Source organism: Bacillus rossius, chromosome 1, assembly GCF_032445375.1.
Source record: "Bacillus rossius redtenbacheri isolate Brsri chromosome 1, Brsri_v3, whole genome shotgun sequence".
Taxonomy (NCBI): Eukaryota; Metazoa; Arthropoda; class Insecta; order Phasmatodea; family Bacillidae; genus Bacillus; species Bacillus rossius.
Genome location: NC_086330.1, coordinates 285,968,738 through 285,984,901, shown reverse-complemented (window position 1 = coordinate 285,984,901; position 16,164 = coordinate 285,968,738). Strand labels below are relative to the sequence as shown.

The following is a 16,164-nucleotide window of genomic DNA, read 5'->3' as shown; positions in this document are numbered from 1 at the left end:
TTTTTTTTACACCCCCAATGGCATAATTTTTTCACCATTTTTTGGGGTCTCTACCGATTGCTTATTTTTACACCGATTTTTTGCACCGCTTGCTTTTTTTTACACAGATTTTTTGCACCGCTTTTGTCATTTTTTTACACAGAAATGAGCCAGTTTTATTTACCATTTTCTGGGGTCCCTAACGATGACTGTTACGAATACGTTACGTTAGTTCTGGCTCACGTTCAGGTAGTGGTTTTCGGTTTTATATTTCAAGTTGAATTAAATATGTTTATGTTGCATGACTAATTAATTTAAATTGTTTAGCTTGCTTTGTATTAGGCTTCTGCGAATACGGTTTTTTTCCCTAAATAGAATTTTTAATCAATTCAAATTATTCACAAACAACAAATATTTATCAAATCTACTTCAAAAATTTAGTAAAATATTTTTTTCACACTTCTCAGGAGTCCAAGAAAAATTTATGCCAAAAAAACTTCAAAAGGACTTTAAATTTCTTAAAAATACATAGTACTAATGGACTTAACATAAATAAGTCATAATTTGAGGTTAAGTTAGTTTACTAACCTGATAGACCAAGATCCCAGAGCTCCCAGACATAATTTATTTTCTGAAAGACAAAATGTTGGGCCTCAAGTAGTTTTCATATGTACATTGAATGCCAGCATTCCTGCTAAGTTGGTTAGACAGCCGATTTTGAGCTCATATTTACATATTTAAAGCCTAGTTATTCACGAGATTTTGTTTTTAACGGTAGCCAGGTAAATTGTATTTTAGTTCAACAATATTATAAACACAATCTTTGCTAATTTCATTGTGCATCTTAAACCATTATTTGCATTTTTTATATATTTTTGAGTTGTAACGTCTATTTCATCATAGATATATACAGCAAGAAAGCTGCTTCTGTATCACATGTTGTACGATTGATTGTGACTTTGCCGCGGGTGTCGGCACATCTTCCCCTCCCTCCTTCCCCTCCTAGTGTTGTGTATTGTTTCTCCTCGGCTCCTCTCCTGGGGTTGGCGCATGCGCGCTGTGCCGCGCCGATTAAATATAAGCAGCTGGCAGGGTTTTATTCGGTCTTGTCGATCCTACTTCTCCAGCTTCATTAGTTTCTTTTGTCAGTCACAAGCATGTAGTCAGCTAGTCTTCTTTTTAACGACGTGTGAGAGCGACCTCGGGGGGGGGGGGGGGGGGGGGGGGGAAAGGGGGGGGGGGGGAAAGCATGTAAGTGTATTCTTTCTTGTGAGTGAGGCCTTGCCTTAATGTAACTTAAATGTTTTGGCTGTCTTGTTTAAATTCTCTTTCAGTCGCCACCTAGAAAATTATGTTTCGGTTAACTTCTCTGCCGTTTGTGCTTTTGTGTGTTCAGTAATTTCTATCAGGTAGTAACAGTTCTCCCCTGAGACGTCGACGTTGTAAACTTATAACAGTATGTAAACTTTCTTGCGAGTATTAATTGGTTGTTCACGTATTTTCTTTGCCTTCAGATTCAATGTAATTTTCTGTATTCGTGGCGTCTGCCGCACAACGGCCCTCTTGATGGTCCGTATAGGGACCATACCACTGTTACGCAGATGTGACTTGCGTTGTTCATGGCCTTGATAGTTGTAATGCTCGTCTACCTAAATAATTTGTGTGTATCCATTGCCGTCATATCATTGTTTAAGGCAAACGTATTTTCTGGAGTCTGTATATCAAATTAAATTTATATGTATTAATATTCACAGACAGCATAACTTATTGTTATTGTATTACCATCAGTATTATGTATTATGTACCTTAAGTAGGCTTCTCGCCTAATTAAATGAAAACCGTTTAAATAATATTTAAGAATACAAATAATGATTTGTTTTCAAGTTTCAAGTTTGAAATGACAAATATGCTGTTTTTTGAATTTTTGATGCAATTTATTCCGTTACCGTTAAGCAGACAGTAAAAAATTAAAAAAATTAAAAAAAAAAAAGCGTGGTTAAAACGTCACTTACTGTTCCTAATGTTCATGTTTTTGTTCATGAAGTCCCGTTACACATCAAAAAAGGGTATTTACATAGCACAAATGACTTAATCTCACCAGTGAACGTTAGTATATGACGAATTCATGAAGTATACTATGTCAACTATTCGTAAGCAAATGAATATTCATTATTCCTAAGTGTTATTATTCGAGGTCGAATTGAATGCGAACAGTTTATTATTCATGTTTGTATCCGAAAATTCAAATATATGCACAGGCCTATTAAGTAGCATGTTAAAAGTTTCAGTTGTGTAAATACTTTTTACTCTCCTGTAAAACTGCTTGTGTTGTACTTCGTATGGCTGACAGAAATTAGTGATCATGATGTCATGTATTACTAATCACAATGATATGACCTTGACATAGAATGATGTCGAAGATACAATACTGTAATTTTTTTTAATTTTTTATCACACGACAGGCCAGGATTTATGATGTGGTGGTACGGACGGTTGTGACAGCTAATAAAACTAAACTTCCATTGACTATTGTAGTAATGAATAATTGAAAAAATTATTTTATTTGAAATGTCGAATTGGATATACACTTATTCGATTCAAATTCGAAATTTTCGAGTACTCACAAACCCCTACTTTGTAAAATCTGCTATTTAATTTAACGTACTTTCCATGCAACATGTTTTGTTTATATGAAAAACTTAAACCTCAACAAAAATGCTTTTCGCGCATAAAAATCGCACCCCTACTTTTCAAACTTGATTTTAGCATAAAATATGAGATGATTATACGATAAAACCCAGCATTCATAAGGCCCTACTATTAATAAAAAATATATTTAACTTCATATCTATATAATGCAGCACAAGGTAAATAAAAAAAATACATCCTTTGTCAAAAAATGTTTTCCTTTAAATGTTACAATTTAAAATTCTAAACTATTAAGCTTAAACTGCACCACGACTACACAAATGTGTTTAAACATTCAATATTATCATTACCCTAAACACCTGAAACTACAATTTACATAACCCATACATGAATACTGAAGGTTTACGTACGCTAATATTGGGTTCATACTAGGTGCATCAAGCAGCAGTTCCGTGACATTTAAATTGCCCAAAGTGTATCAGGCATTTATGGCAACTATGATTCTTCATCCGAGTTTATTCATTAATCACTGTTGATGTGTTTTCATTTAGTACACTAAATATTTTCAGCTAGACAGATGGTGAATAACAGAAGTGTATTTCACACATTTTTACCTTTAACGACGCACAGTCAAACGTTCACGTGGGAAAGGATACTTGCAGACCACTTTAAGAAACAGTTGTTACTGCTCGGAATTCTACATTTCTATATGTTTTTTTGCATCCTGGATTGCCCTCACCCTGGACAGAGGGACCAAGCCGGTGCCCAAGGACACGACCACGGACACGGGGCACACCTCGGAGCCACGGCCCACGTGCTGCAGGGCCAGGTTGTGCTCGTGGATCTCTGTCAGAGCGTCCAGCGTGGGGTTATTGGCCGCCAGGCCCCCGTCCAGGAACTTGCCGAACGCTCTGTCAACACCCAGACAGCAGACAAACAAAACAATCAGCGTCCACAGATGAAATCTCTACAAGCTTCGATCATTGCCTACTGATCTTATGTTTGAGCAGGAAACATAATTAAGGGGGAGATGGCTGAGGCGAGCAAAAATATTTAAGGATGCAACAGTTTTTTTTTTGCCATAAAATTTGATTCGATTTATTAATTTAAATTTGTACTAAATAAGGCATAATCACGATTAATACTGTGATGAAAACAAAATTCCGACGAAAGGAGGGTCCATAGAAGATAAAACTAAAACAGCTGATGTACAAGTTAACAAACAGTGTATCAGAAGGTCTGAAACAGAAGTTAATTATAGAAAAAAAACAGAAGTTACACAAAAGACAAAACCTTACTCATATACTAAAATTAGATTTTTCAACATACAAATATTAAATGTTTCTAGTTTATAACACAAAGTAATTGGCAAGGGAATTGTAAAGATTCAATTATATTCTTGGATTAATTATGTTTCATTATCTCCTATTGAATCAATACTATTGAACATACAAATAATTTTTTTTACTGGTAAATATTTTCCCGATATGTATGTACATTACAAATGTTTTTATGTAGCAAATACAAGTTGTATATCAATTAAAATTAAAATATTTTGGTGATTATAGGATTAAGAAACATTTTAACATTGTAAGACTACTTGCACAGTATAATTTAATGATTTTAATAATTATTTAATTGACATTTCTTATACTAGTCACATGACTAGAGTGACATCTATAATCCTCTATAGATTCTATAGCATAATCATTACTAAGTGTGTGTGAAGGAAATATATATATTTTTTAACATACCTATGTATTTCGCACCATGCAGAAATAAACTGTTCTATAAGTAAAATATACCTTGACCAGGACCTATGTAATTTTGATCATCCTGTAATATTGGAATATTTGCTGTAATTCAGCAAAGTTATTTAAGGCTAAGATCCTGAGTTTCTCCCGAGTGTGCAAAGAAAGAACACAACACACGTAGTTCCAAAATTCTCGATAGAGAGCACTAGCTGTATGGATGAGCTATGGATCTATGAGGGGGGGGTGGGGGTGGAGGAGTAGGAGGAAAGAACGCGCTTTTCTTAGAATTCCTTATCGCCCAGCGGGTTTCATGTTCTTCAACGAGACTGGAAAGGGGGATGGGGGAAGCCAGCCAACTGCCTGCCTCAGAGAGAAGTAAGATTTCTGCTCGGTCTTATCTGTCAATTCTCCCCAGACTTCTTCGACCGCTCGACCCTCAGCGCGTAAAGAGGATAAATATTACTATTTTCGGTACATTTCAGTTCTAAACCCGTAAGTAAACGTATGCAACCCAGCAGAATTATAATAAATATTAATTTTGTGCATACATATGCAAACAAATATAAAGAACACTTCACTTATACGATAAACATATTGTACATTTTACCGCGGTGGGTTGGTGGCGAAACTGTTAGATTTGGTCTCTTCTGCAAGTTACGCAAGATCAAGATTTTAGTTATTTATTATAACATATTAGACTAGTTTGACATGCTTATACTAAATAAGCTAATCCTTGAGATGACACAAGAACTCTCGTACACAGCTGACCACTACAATCAGTGAGGTTGGCCAGTAATGCAGTTTTCCTTCCCGTAAAAAAAAGTCTTGTTATATACTGTACGACAAAGGGTTTGAGCTTCTACAGGTTTTCTTGCTTTACATATTTTGCCACAGATATATGATTGAACATCTAATTACGTGACTTTCTGTTGCAAAGTGGCATTTTTTGATATATGATTAAAATGTATAGTTTTCTGCACGACGATATAAAAATGACCTTTTTATACAATCAATTTATATTTGTAGGTGAATATATGTCCACAAAATATTGCAGCTTATTGCACTAATTTTAGTTGTTTGAATGTATTATGCATTTAAGAATGTATAGACGAGGATAGAGCTGAAGCATTTTTTGGTTTGCTTTTAGCCGACCTGCAGCTTGTGGCTTTTGATGACCCCTTCATTTTTATTTATCATGTATGATGTTTGAAATCTATGTCATTAGTTGCTCAATGACCCTGGCATTCGTCAAAATGTTTTCTTTTAAAGATACGTAATTAAAATTTACCTAATATGCTCTCGTGTTGTAATTTATTATTGCAAAATAAATAGTGGCTGTCGCATCTGACGAAATGGAGAGCGCCTTCATGCTATCCCTACGGGTGACGTCAACCATCACCGGTGGTTCTCCTTGTAGGTATTTATGTACTGCAGGTCGGACAGGCATGAAATAAATAACATGTTGTAATTAATAATTAATATTTCTATTATTAAAATTTAACTCTGAAAGGGTTACAGACATTTACCACGAACCGCCTTCGCTACCCAGTCAGAAGTGTCTGAATTAACATATGTAGGGAGTAGGCTAATTGTCATAGGTAACAAAATAATATTTCAGAGGTGGCTAGATAAAGTGATACGCGAATAGTAGTAATTCCCCCATTCCCAAACCGCTAAAAAACAATCAAAAATGTTACCACATGCAAAACACTGCTTCAGATCTGGACCTGGGTAGGAAAAAGGCATGCATAAATTACGACCACTGATGTAATACACGGAAATCAACCAGAGTCAAAGTGATTAGGAGCGAGGAATACTAGTACAATAAATATGTATAAGTCATGGACGTAGTTTTATAGTAATTTATACTCACGTTTTAGAAGTTGTAATTGCTGCATGCCAAATTTACATTTTAAAATTGCATAATAAAGAAAAATTGAGAAACAGTAAAAATTAGTAAGCTTAGTATATAATTGAATGTCTTCTGACAAATGAAAATAAAACAATTAGAGGACAAATTATTTATTAAATAGCAAGGTATTAAGACAAATTTTGTAGAAAAATAATTACACATTCATTGCAAATTAATGAGGAATATTATAATTTTTCTTAGATATACAAGTATCATTACATTATATTTTCAGCAACTGGTACACATAATTATGCTATGGGCCCTGTAAATTATACATTTTAACTTTTTAATCAAGAATACATACGGACATAAAAGTATGAGACCGATTGCTCTGACGTCACGGTGGCCATTTTAAGTGTCAAAACTCCTCAAAAATGTATCAAAATTCCTTTTAAAAAATTCCTACTTCAAGGGAAAATTTCCTGTTTTAGTCATCAAAAATGTCAATGGCTTGCAAATTCCTAAAATGCGGTTTAAATTCCTTAGCGTCAAGCCGCTCTAACCCGTCGATGACATCACCGCCATTGTGAATTATGTCGGAACTGTTGCAATTATCAGTACGCCTACCATTTTGAAAACACGTAATTTTTATGCTAGAAAATCGGGAAAAACTTTAAAAATTATAAAATAATTTAATTAACAAAATTTAAATAAAAAATATTTAAACACACCGTTGCACATATCGTTACGGCCACCATCTTGGATTCTAGAAATGTTGCATGTTTTGTTATGCCCGCCATATTGGATGTGTATAACGTCATCGTTGCACTTTTCGTTACGCCCACCATCTTGAATTATAGATCTTTGCAGTTTTTGTTACAGCCGCCATCTTGAAAAACAATAATTATGCTCCAAAGATTGCATAAATGTTTTAAATATTTATTAAAAATAAAATTTTAAATAATATCACTTCGCCATCTTGGATTATTAGATCACTTCCACCATCTTGAAAATCCGTATTTATTTTCAGATTTTAATAAGAAAAGATTTAAAATTTATAAAAAAAATTAATCAAAATTTAATAAAGTATTATTTAAAAACACACTTACAAAATGAAGCTCGGAGTCCTCGGTTCGAACCAGGTGAGTGCAAAAAATAAAAAAAATGGCGACCAATCCTTCCTCCATATAAGCCGCCGTCAGAATGACATCCCACCACTAATGCTAAGGTGTGTGTGTGTGTGTGTGTGTGTGTGTGTGTGTGTGTGTGTGTGTGTGTGTGTGTGTGTGTGTCACGCCCACCATCTTAGATTACGACATCACAGTCGTCATTTTGTTTACGTTTGCTAAAGTGCGCTACCGCCATTTAGTTTAATTTTTATACACACGATAATTGCAACAGTTACGAGATAATTCAAAATTGCGGTGATGTCATCCTAATTGTCAAGGTCATGACCTCAACGGCTTGACGCTAAGGAATTTAAGCCGCTTTTAGGAATTTTAAAGCTGTTGACAGTTTTGAAAACTAAAACGGGAAATTTTCCCTCAAAACGGGAATTTTTCCCTTGAAATATGAATTTTTTTAGGAATTTGACACCAAATATTGCAGCCGTAATGCCAGAGCAATAGGTCATTGACCCCATCCTCAATCCTCAGCCTGAAGCCTGGGCTCGGAGCAACCAAACTGTAATACTATTACTAACATGTTCATTTAGGCCGATCCGAATTCAAGTATGTATGTAGTTATGAGCTTGCAACCTTACGTACTTCACTTGCCCTTGACGAATCTGGACAGGTTCAATGTTTGGCCTCTTCACATAGTACTATCTAGCCAAAAAGGATGTTTATATTTTATTTTTGCACACAATTTTTATTGAGAAAAACATTAGTTGAAAATAGTCATTTATAACACTTAATTGCTGTCCCGTGAATTTACAGCAATTTAATTTATTATTTTACCTACATTTTGTAGTAACGATTGGTAGGCTGTGTATGTGCATGTTTGTTGAAACTTCTTTGTAAACGTGTATAAATTAATGTTTTCATTAAATTTATAATATATATGGTTTATTTTTTTAAGAGTTCTTAAATTTTTAAATCAAATATAACCTACAAATCGTTTTTCAAAATGGTGACGTGTTTTCAACTGGAAGTAGGCCTACCTGAGAAGTACACAGATATGTTTAAATGCATAGGTACTTGAATATACTTCACTTCCAGTTATGCAGCCCTTGTGATGTCACTTCCAGGGACAAGTACGTATAGTATTATATACTTCAGGCGAATACGGACACAGCCTTACAATCTTCAATTTATCTAGAAGAATTAATTTAAATTTAATAGAGTTTAAAATTGATTTTATGAAACACGAAAGGCAATTATAAGTTTAAATCCACTGCAGAAACACTTGCTAAGGCAGTATTTTCTTTGTGGTTCTCTGCATGTGTATTTTTTGGTTGTTTCTGGATCGATAATGAAGTAATTTTTTTCATGTTGTTTTGATATATAAAATGGATACAAAGATAAAAACACAAGGAACAGGATGAATATTAACAATTTAAATAGTTCTCGGTAGTGACTGAGGTGGTTTATTCATTTAAATTAGGGGTGTGCGGGAATAGGTTTTTGTACTGCGGGAAATTTTCGGGAAAAATAAATTATTCCCGCGGGAAACGGGATGGGATCGGGAAAAATTAAAAAAAAAGCAAATTTTTAATTCTAATATGAGAAGATGGCCATTTAAAAGTTTCTTGCAAAGTTAGTTGTTTTTTGCTGCTATTTCTTTTGTCTGCTTCACTTGCCCTTTTTTCGGCGGCGACTTTGTATTTTTTAGCATCCTCAAATTCTTTTTTTATAGAGGGATGTTTATTGAGATGTCTTAGTAATCCAGACGTGCTACCATGCTCGCATCTCAAAAATTTTCCACACGAGACACACTTTGCCAGGGATTTACTGTCTGTCAGACGTTCAAAATACTTCCAAACACCTTTAGGTTTACAAGTAACAGGCTGATCGGTTGCGAACTCCATTATTTGTAGGCTGCTAGTTTGTTTTAATATACAACGGCATCGAAAATAGGAACATATACTTTGCACAAACCTTAATAACGTAACGTAACGACAATGCCCGCCAAACTAAACAGTAAACAACTATTTTTTTTCTCCCAAAGCAAAATCATAGATATTTAGATACTCGTGAGCAGTGGTGTAAAACTACGTGATTTCATATTTTTCAAAGTGCCAATACAGTTCTCTATTCGCCACTGTTATCAAGTAATGAGAACGGTTACGCTTCGTTATGTAACGCAAGCCTAGTATTTCTCATATCTTTGGCGAAAAGATGCGCATGTTTTGTTTGTGTCTAAGGACACACCTTTCTTTTTAGGTTAAGTATTCGATGGTGATGGCAATAACGTTATATAACCGACTATTCACGTAACTTGCAAATTTGTACCCTTGAAGAAATATATTTATGAGCGCATACAATATTTAAGGTACTCCATGCACGTTTTTTATATTCCAATTAGATATGTGTAAACGATTATCATAATTCACTGCACACCACAGCTGTCGCTACGATCGGCATAAGTTTAAAAGATGTTTTGCGTTTAAATAGTACGGAAACCCTTCAAAAATGTATGAATCCATAAAAAAATATTGTAAAAACAGTTTGAATTGATAGAAGACATGTTCACATGATTTGTAAACATTTGTAAATTTTTTAACAATTTCCCGAAAAATTCGGGAGTAATAAAATTCCCGCCCGGCATTTCGGGAAACCTATTTTCCCGACTTTTTTCCCGAAGCGTCGGGATCCCGCACACCCCTAATTTAAATCCATACTGTTCATTATTTTTTGTTTAAGTTGGATTTGTTTATAACTCTAAAAATTAATGCAGCAACTAATATAGTGATTATAAAAAATGCTGTTCGTATGCAATTGTATTGGCATGAATTTGCTAGCCTTTAAATCATTGAAATAAAAGTAATATTTTTTTTTAGTTAGTTAAGTTAGATTTCAGAGAAAGACTTCCTATTGTAGCAGTTACCATTGTGTGACTTCCGGAAAATTTCTACAAAGCTTTTCGTTACATTGTTCAGTGTCCCCAAAATCATCATCTCAAAACATTATATATATAAAATAATTAAATTTTTATGAACATGATACCTACGTAATTTTGCACAAAACATTTCCAAATTAATGCAAAAAAACAATGAAAAATCTTGGTCGAGTTTGTTAATGGCAAATATCTGACCAATGGGGCCGAAATGGGGAAGGTTTATTTTTTTTTTTTAATAGGACAATTGCTATAACCTCCGTATCCGTATGAAGAGTTATTATATATGTTGTTAAATTTATACCAAAAACCTTTTGTCAAAATAACAGCAAGGTTAAATAAAAATGGCTTAGAGGACCAAAAAAAATTATAACTTCCTTAGCAGGCACGCCATAAAATCAGTTAAAATTGTTTGTAAACTTTAGATGTGTTCTAAAAAATGTTTATAAAGTGATTTTTGATAAGTCTAAATAACTTCAAAATATAAGACCCACCCACTTAATCCAGCTGATTTTTTAAATATATAGTCTTAATCAAACCTGCAATTAATGTTTGCTAGTATATTGAACTACCAACTTTTAAACTTAAAATAAGATATTTTTTTTTTTGTTTTCATTTAGAAAGGCACTTTAAAAAGTTTCTTTTTTCCATAGAGGGTTATTTGTAGGTATTTGTATGTATGTATATTTAGTTTACAATCATTTAGAATGTGAGTTATAAGTTATAAATAGGTTGCATCATGAACTGTAATTCCACAATAATATATGTTAATTTATAAAATATTACATGCTCTTTTGGAAAAAAAAAATTTTTTTAATTTTTCCAGACCTAATGATGAGTTGGTTTCTGAGAATTTTTTTTATTTCCAAAGAATATAAAATAATTCATGAATATAAAATATTTTTCTAGTCAAATTTAAACATACAGTACACTCCCTATTTAACGCGGTTGTCGGGGGACATAACTTTTACCCGCGTTGTTGCATAACCGCGATGTTTCGATGTGACCAAGGTCAAAAGGCATAAAACACCGCCTGTGTTCTAATAGGTCGGCAAGCACGCACAGTATAGACGGCCCGCCTTTGTGCGGACTTTGCATCCGCAGTTTTCACTAAACGCGGGTGAAAAAATAAAAATAATAAATTTTAAAGATAAATATTAAATGTTGAATTTTATTTTTTATTTTTCCGCATGCCGCGCACAGTTTGTCGCACGGCCTACGAGCGCGCCACACACCGCCATACACACGTGCGGCACACAAGCTGCTGCCAGTCTCGTGGTGTCAGCCACAGTATCTGCTTCGTCTAAGTGTCCGTAACAAAGTAAGTGCAGTGTGTGCGGTTACACACGATTCTGTGGTCAAAGTCTTCTAAATAGAAAGGCCATAGTAATACTTCAAACCGAATATGAATCGCAAAGTACCGAGTTTGATTGACAAAATAAAAATTCTAGATTTACGTACTTACAGATAGCGTGTCTTTTGCAGAAGTATGCAGCAGATACGTGAAAAACGATTCTAGCATTCGTACAATATAAAATAAAGAATCGCCTATCGTGTAAAGTGGTTAAACTTTGTTATCCATGCTTACAGTAAATTATAAATGGTCACATGTGGGATACAAAAATTGCGCCAAAATAATTTTAGCGCAATCAGTGGCGCCGTATTAAAAAGTCTGTTAAACGTTGTCTTTACTTATTCCATCAAACGCTGTGTCGAGTTGCTGAGTGTGTGTGGCTCGGATCGGCAAGTCTTATATTCCCCAGCCTCTGGTTAAAGGTCGGGAGGCCGCTACACATAAACATTTCCGGGGCTTGTTTACTACCTCACGGCAAAAGTGGTACAGTATGGTTCACGTAAGTATTGGACCACTGGGAATTCCTCGGCAAAGATTAAAAATACGCTAGCTGATTTACTTTACTAGTTAATGTTAAAACATTATACCAAAGTAAAAAGATGAACGTGTATAATACAACGAAAAATATTACGTCTGTAGGTTCAAGTTGTAACAAAACATTTATATGTCTCCGCTTGTCAACACACGTGACCACGAGAAGTGTGCAGACGGAAATGAGTGAACTACTCAAGGTCACCAGACTTCCCCCCTTTCGGCTTAATCGCCCCTCTCATCACTGGCGCTTATATTCCACTCCTCCCATCTACCCGGGTGTCTTGGTCGCATATTCTCGGCTCGCCTCTCCCCTCCCAGCGCTTGCCGTCAACCAAACCTATCCAAAATCAATTCCCAGCAGAGTCACGCTGGATAATGTCGCTGGACGGTGGGCTTTATCGGGTCCCCTGTCCGATGCTTTATTTTTGGATTAAAAAAAATGTTAAGAACTAGTGTTTCAGAAAATAACACTGGGCTGGATTGGACCATAATTTGAAAACACTACAAGATAGAGGAATAATGTACGGAGATATCTTGTTTAGAATTTCACTGCGGACATTTTCTACGCCTAGGCTTTTTTCTTCCCGATGCTTAGTTTGTGAGTTACAACGCAAAATTATCATAATCGGCTGCCAACCATTTATTCCATTATTATTACAGTAGAAACTCGTTAATCCATGACGCGCTAATTCGGGAATCAGATAATCCGGGACGATATAAAAGTGCAGAAAAAAAAAGAGAAGTAAAAATTGTCAGCGCTTAAAATTAACGTCACGCGGGCCGGCGGCCGGCAAACACTGCAAGCCTTCGCATGGGCCGCCAAACTCTGCAACGCTGTTTGTACCGACCCTTTGTGTCGTCCCCCTTTCAGCTGTCACATTTGTCACTCTTTAAACTTGAAGGGGATGTCCTGACTTCTGCTTCCCGTCTCCCTTTGTTTGTTTCCACCCGCCAACGCACGGCAGGCACCTGGCGAGTGACGTGTCTGGCTGGCAATCGGCTGGACGAAGTGGGATGAGTTGGGGGGGGTGGGGGGGGGGGGGGGGTGGGGGATACTCAAAATTGATGTGTGCAAGTTCAGCACGATCTTATCTTTCTCTCTTCGGCTGTTGTAAATGACCGTGAACTAATGGCTAGGCAGTGCCGTATTTTTTTAAGCCGAGACTAATTCGAAGAAGGTCCTTACCTTGAACGGATTATCCGGGTTTATTACTTTTTTTTTACAGGATTTTAACTATCCGGGCATCGGCGGGTCCTAATTAACACGAATAATGGAGAGTTTACTATTTTTTATCCATCTGCTGCCAAGGCGCAGTAAGTCTCGGTAGATGTTACGTCACATGACCTTGGCCTTAACCCAGCTGCACGCCAGTGTCTGAGAAGCTTGACAAGACCTTCCGGGCTTTTAATCGCTAGTCCGTGAAATTCGGTAATCCGTGATTATCTCGGTCCCGACCATCACGAATTAACGAGGTTCTACTGTGTTATTAGTATTATTATTGATTTCTGATTGGGGGACATGGATTGACCCGCGATATACCCGATTCCGCGATCTATCGGGACGCGGTATACCGGGAGTTTACTGTACAGTGAAACTATTTTTACTTCCAAATGTCAGTCACAGAACTACATGAATAATTAATGCAAACTCTGCAAAATACCATAAAATTAAAAAGAAACATATAGGGAAAAACAATAGTTTTGTGTAAAATGTAACAAAATAAAAAATAAATGTGGCATAGCATTTTCTTAAACCAGAAAGATTTTTAAGTTTGAAAACTGTTTCATTGATTAAACTGTTTACTTACATAAAAAAAAATAATTTAATATTTTTTTAATTAAAATCACATTACTTGTTGCATATAAAAAGTAAGTGTTATTCACAGACAACATATCCAGATTTCTAATTAGCTCTTATAGTTTCATTAATGTTACACTCTTTTCATTAAATTTTTTTTGTGAATGAGTCCCACTTACTATATCTATTGGTAACAAATAATTGAAACAATTATTTTATTTGAAATTTTGAATTACATTTAATTACAGTAAAAATCTCTTCAGATTATTCAACTTCAGAAATTTTCCTGTATTTCTAGGGATGGGCTAGTCAACACCTCAAATACCATCAAATCCGTAGTATTTGAAGAATTCAATATTCCAGGAAAAATTATTCAAAGAAAAATATAAGAGGAAATAAAGTAAAAAAAAAAATAAAAAAAAATTAAACACTGATACCCTTTAAAGTTAACTAGGTCAATCTTTTCTTCATACCTGTCCTGTTAACATTCTCCAAGACAATGTACTTACAAAATGTAATTACATAACTAAAATTACATTATGTATTGATTCTAGAAATTTATTATCTGAAACAACCATTTGAAGGGTACAATGTTTCATCATCATAGTTCATATTTTTCATTTATTGTACATTATTTTATCTGTTACATTTGACACATTTATTTGCATTTAAGGCGTATATTCTAAGTACCTTAAGAATTTTCTTAACAGGGATTTACTGTACACCTATTCATAAATATTAAAATTTGTTGAATACTTACAGACCCCTAATGATGGGGCATGATGAGGTGAGAGTGAGAACGGAACACTGATGGAATATATGGATGGGACAGACTTGGAGTACCACGTGATACGCCATTCAACAACTCATTTGCAAAGAACGAACGGAATGGAAGCCGCATCACTGACCGGAAGTAGGAGGGGGCGGCGCCGGTGGCTCGGGCCGCGATCCACACCAGCTGCTGCTCGGGGGCGGGCGGGGACTCCAGCTCGCCACCGTCCAGTGTCCGCGGGGAGGGCTCCTCCCCCAGGAGCCGGCGGGGCGACCGGTAGTTGCGGAACAGGTGCAGCTCTGCGGGCTTGCGGTCCGCCAACACGCTCGTGATGATCAGCCTGCCAGGACGAGGCGGGAGCAGGGCATCTCAGGGTCTCCACAGAAAATGAAATACCACAGTTTCTGAATGAATGGAGTCAAGTCTCGACTTCACTGTCACAATAGACAATTAGAGGTGATGGGATGGAACATTGATGGAATGAATGGGTAGGTGATATAGGAGTACCCTGAGCTAATCAAATGGACTTGTAGCAACGTTTGCCACATTTCCCACTTGTGAAAAATCCAGTTTGACTGTGCAGGAAATTGACACAATCGCCTTGATGGGAAACAAATGACCTGACCACTTCCACCACCATTGCCCCCATGTAAGACAGTATGACATATAAGATGGCATGTCACATATATAAATAATGAAAATTGCAAAATAGATATGTACATTCATGCCAGACATCACCATTTAGCAAGTTGAGGATCATTGAGCTGTTTTAAAACAAAAAGGTAAGAGATAATTTTATCTAACACGCTTTTAAATTCTGTATCAAAAAAATGAGACTATAAATAGGGTGTCTAGAAATGCCTTGATGTCGTACCTCCTGTGATAGTAAAGCCCTGTCCCCATCCCACTGGCACTATGGCCCACTGGCAGAACACACCCTCCAACCAGCCCGCACAAGTCCAAAACATTGTCAACATGCAAGTAACTATCAGTGCTGTGTGTTGTTTGCCCTTAATTCTCCTTTGAAATTCTTTATTAAATTCATGCTGCCAATTGTGTTTTCTAATGGCTAATTAGCCTACATTAGGCCTGTGCAAATATGTTTTCTAGTTCGAATCGAATATGAACATCAAATTATTCTCTCATACGAATATTGAATTCAAATAGTATGATTTAGAATCCCAGTAAACATAACAAAAGCATATTATGAGAAAAAGTAAATGTGTAGTATAGAGGCTTCTGGGAAATTAGATAAATAATACCTACTAAATTGAAAGGTTGGTTACGTTAAGTCCGCTACAATTACTATAGGTAAAATTTTGTTGAAAAGTTGAAATATACAAATTTTGAAAGGACAATATAGATACCTAATTATTTTCATGATAATCAAAATAGAATCTGCAAGAAAAAAATTGT

General features: G+C 35.7%; 1 protein-coding gene across 2 annotated transcripts in view; it reads right to left on the bottom strand.

The window, feature by feature from the left end:
- LOC134527688 (85/88 kDa calcium-independent phospholipase A2) overlaps positions 1 to 16,164 on the bottom strand; it is an 84,818-nt gene that overhangs the window by 13,732 nt on the left and 54,922 nt on the right. For both annotated transcript variants that reach the window (XM_063360592.1, XM_063360591.1), the window contains exons 10-11: positions 14,885 to 15,088; positions 3,368 to 3,539 (exon numbers count right to left, since the gene is read on the bottom strand). In XM_063360592.1, the coding sequence (XP_063216662.1) occupies positions 3,368 to 3,539; positions 14,885 to 15,088 (376 nt within the window). The remainder of the gene's footprint in view (positions 1 to 3,367; positions 3,540 to 14,884; positions 15,089 to 16,164) is intronic.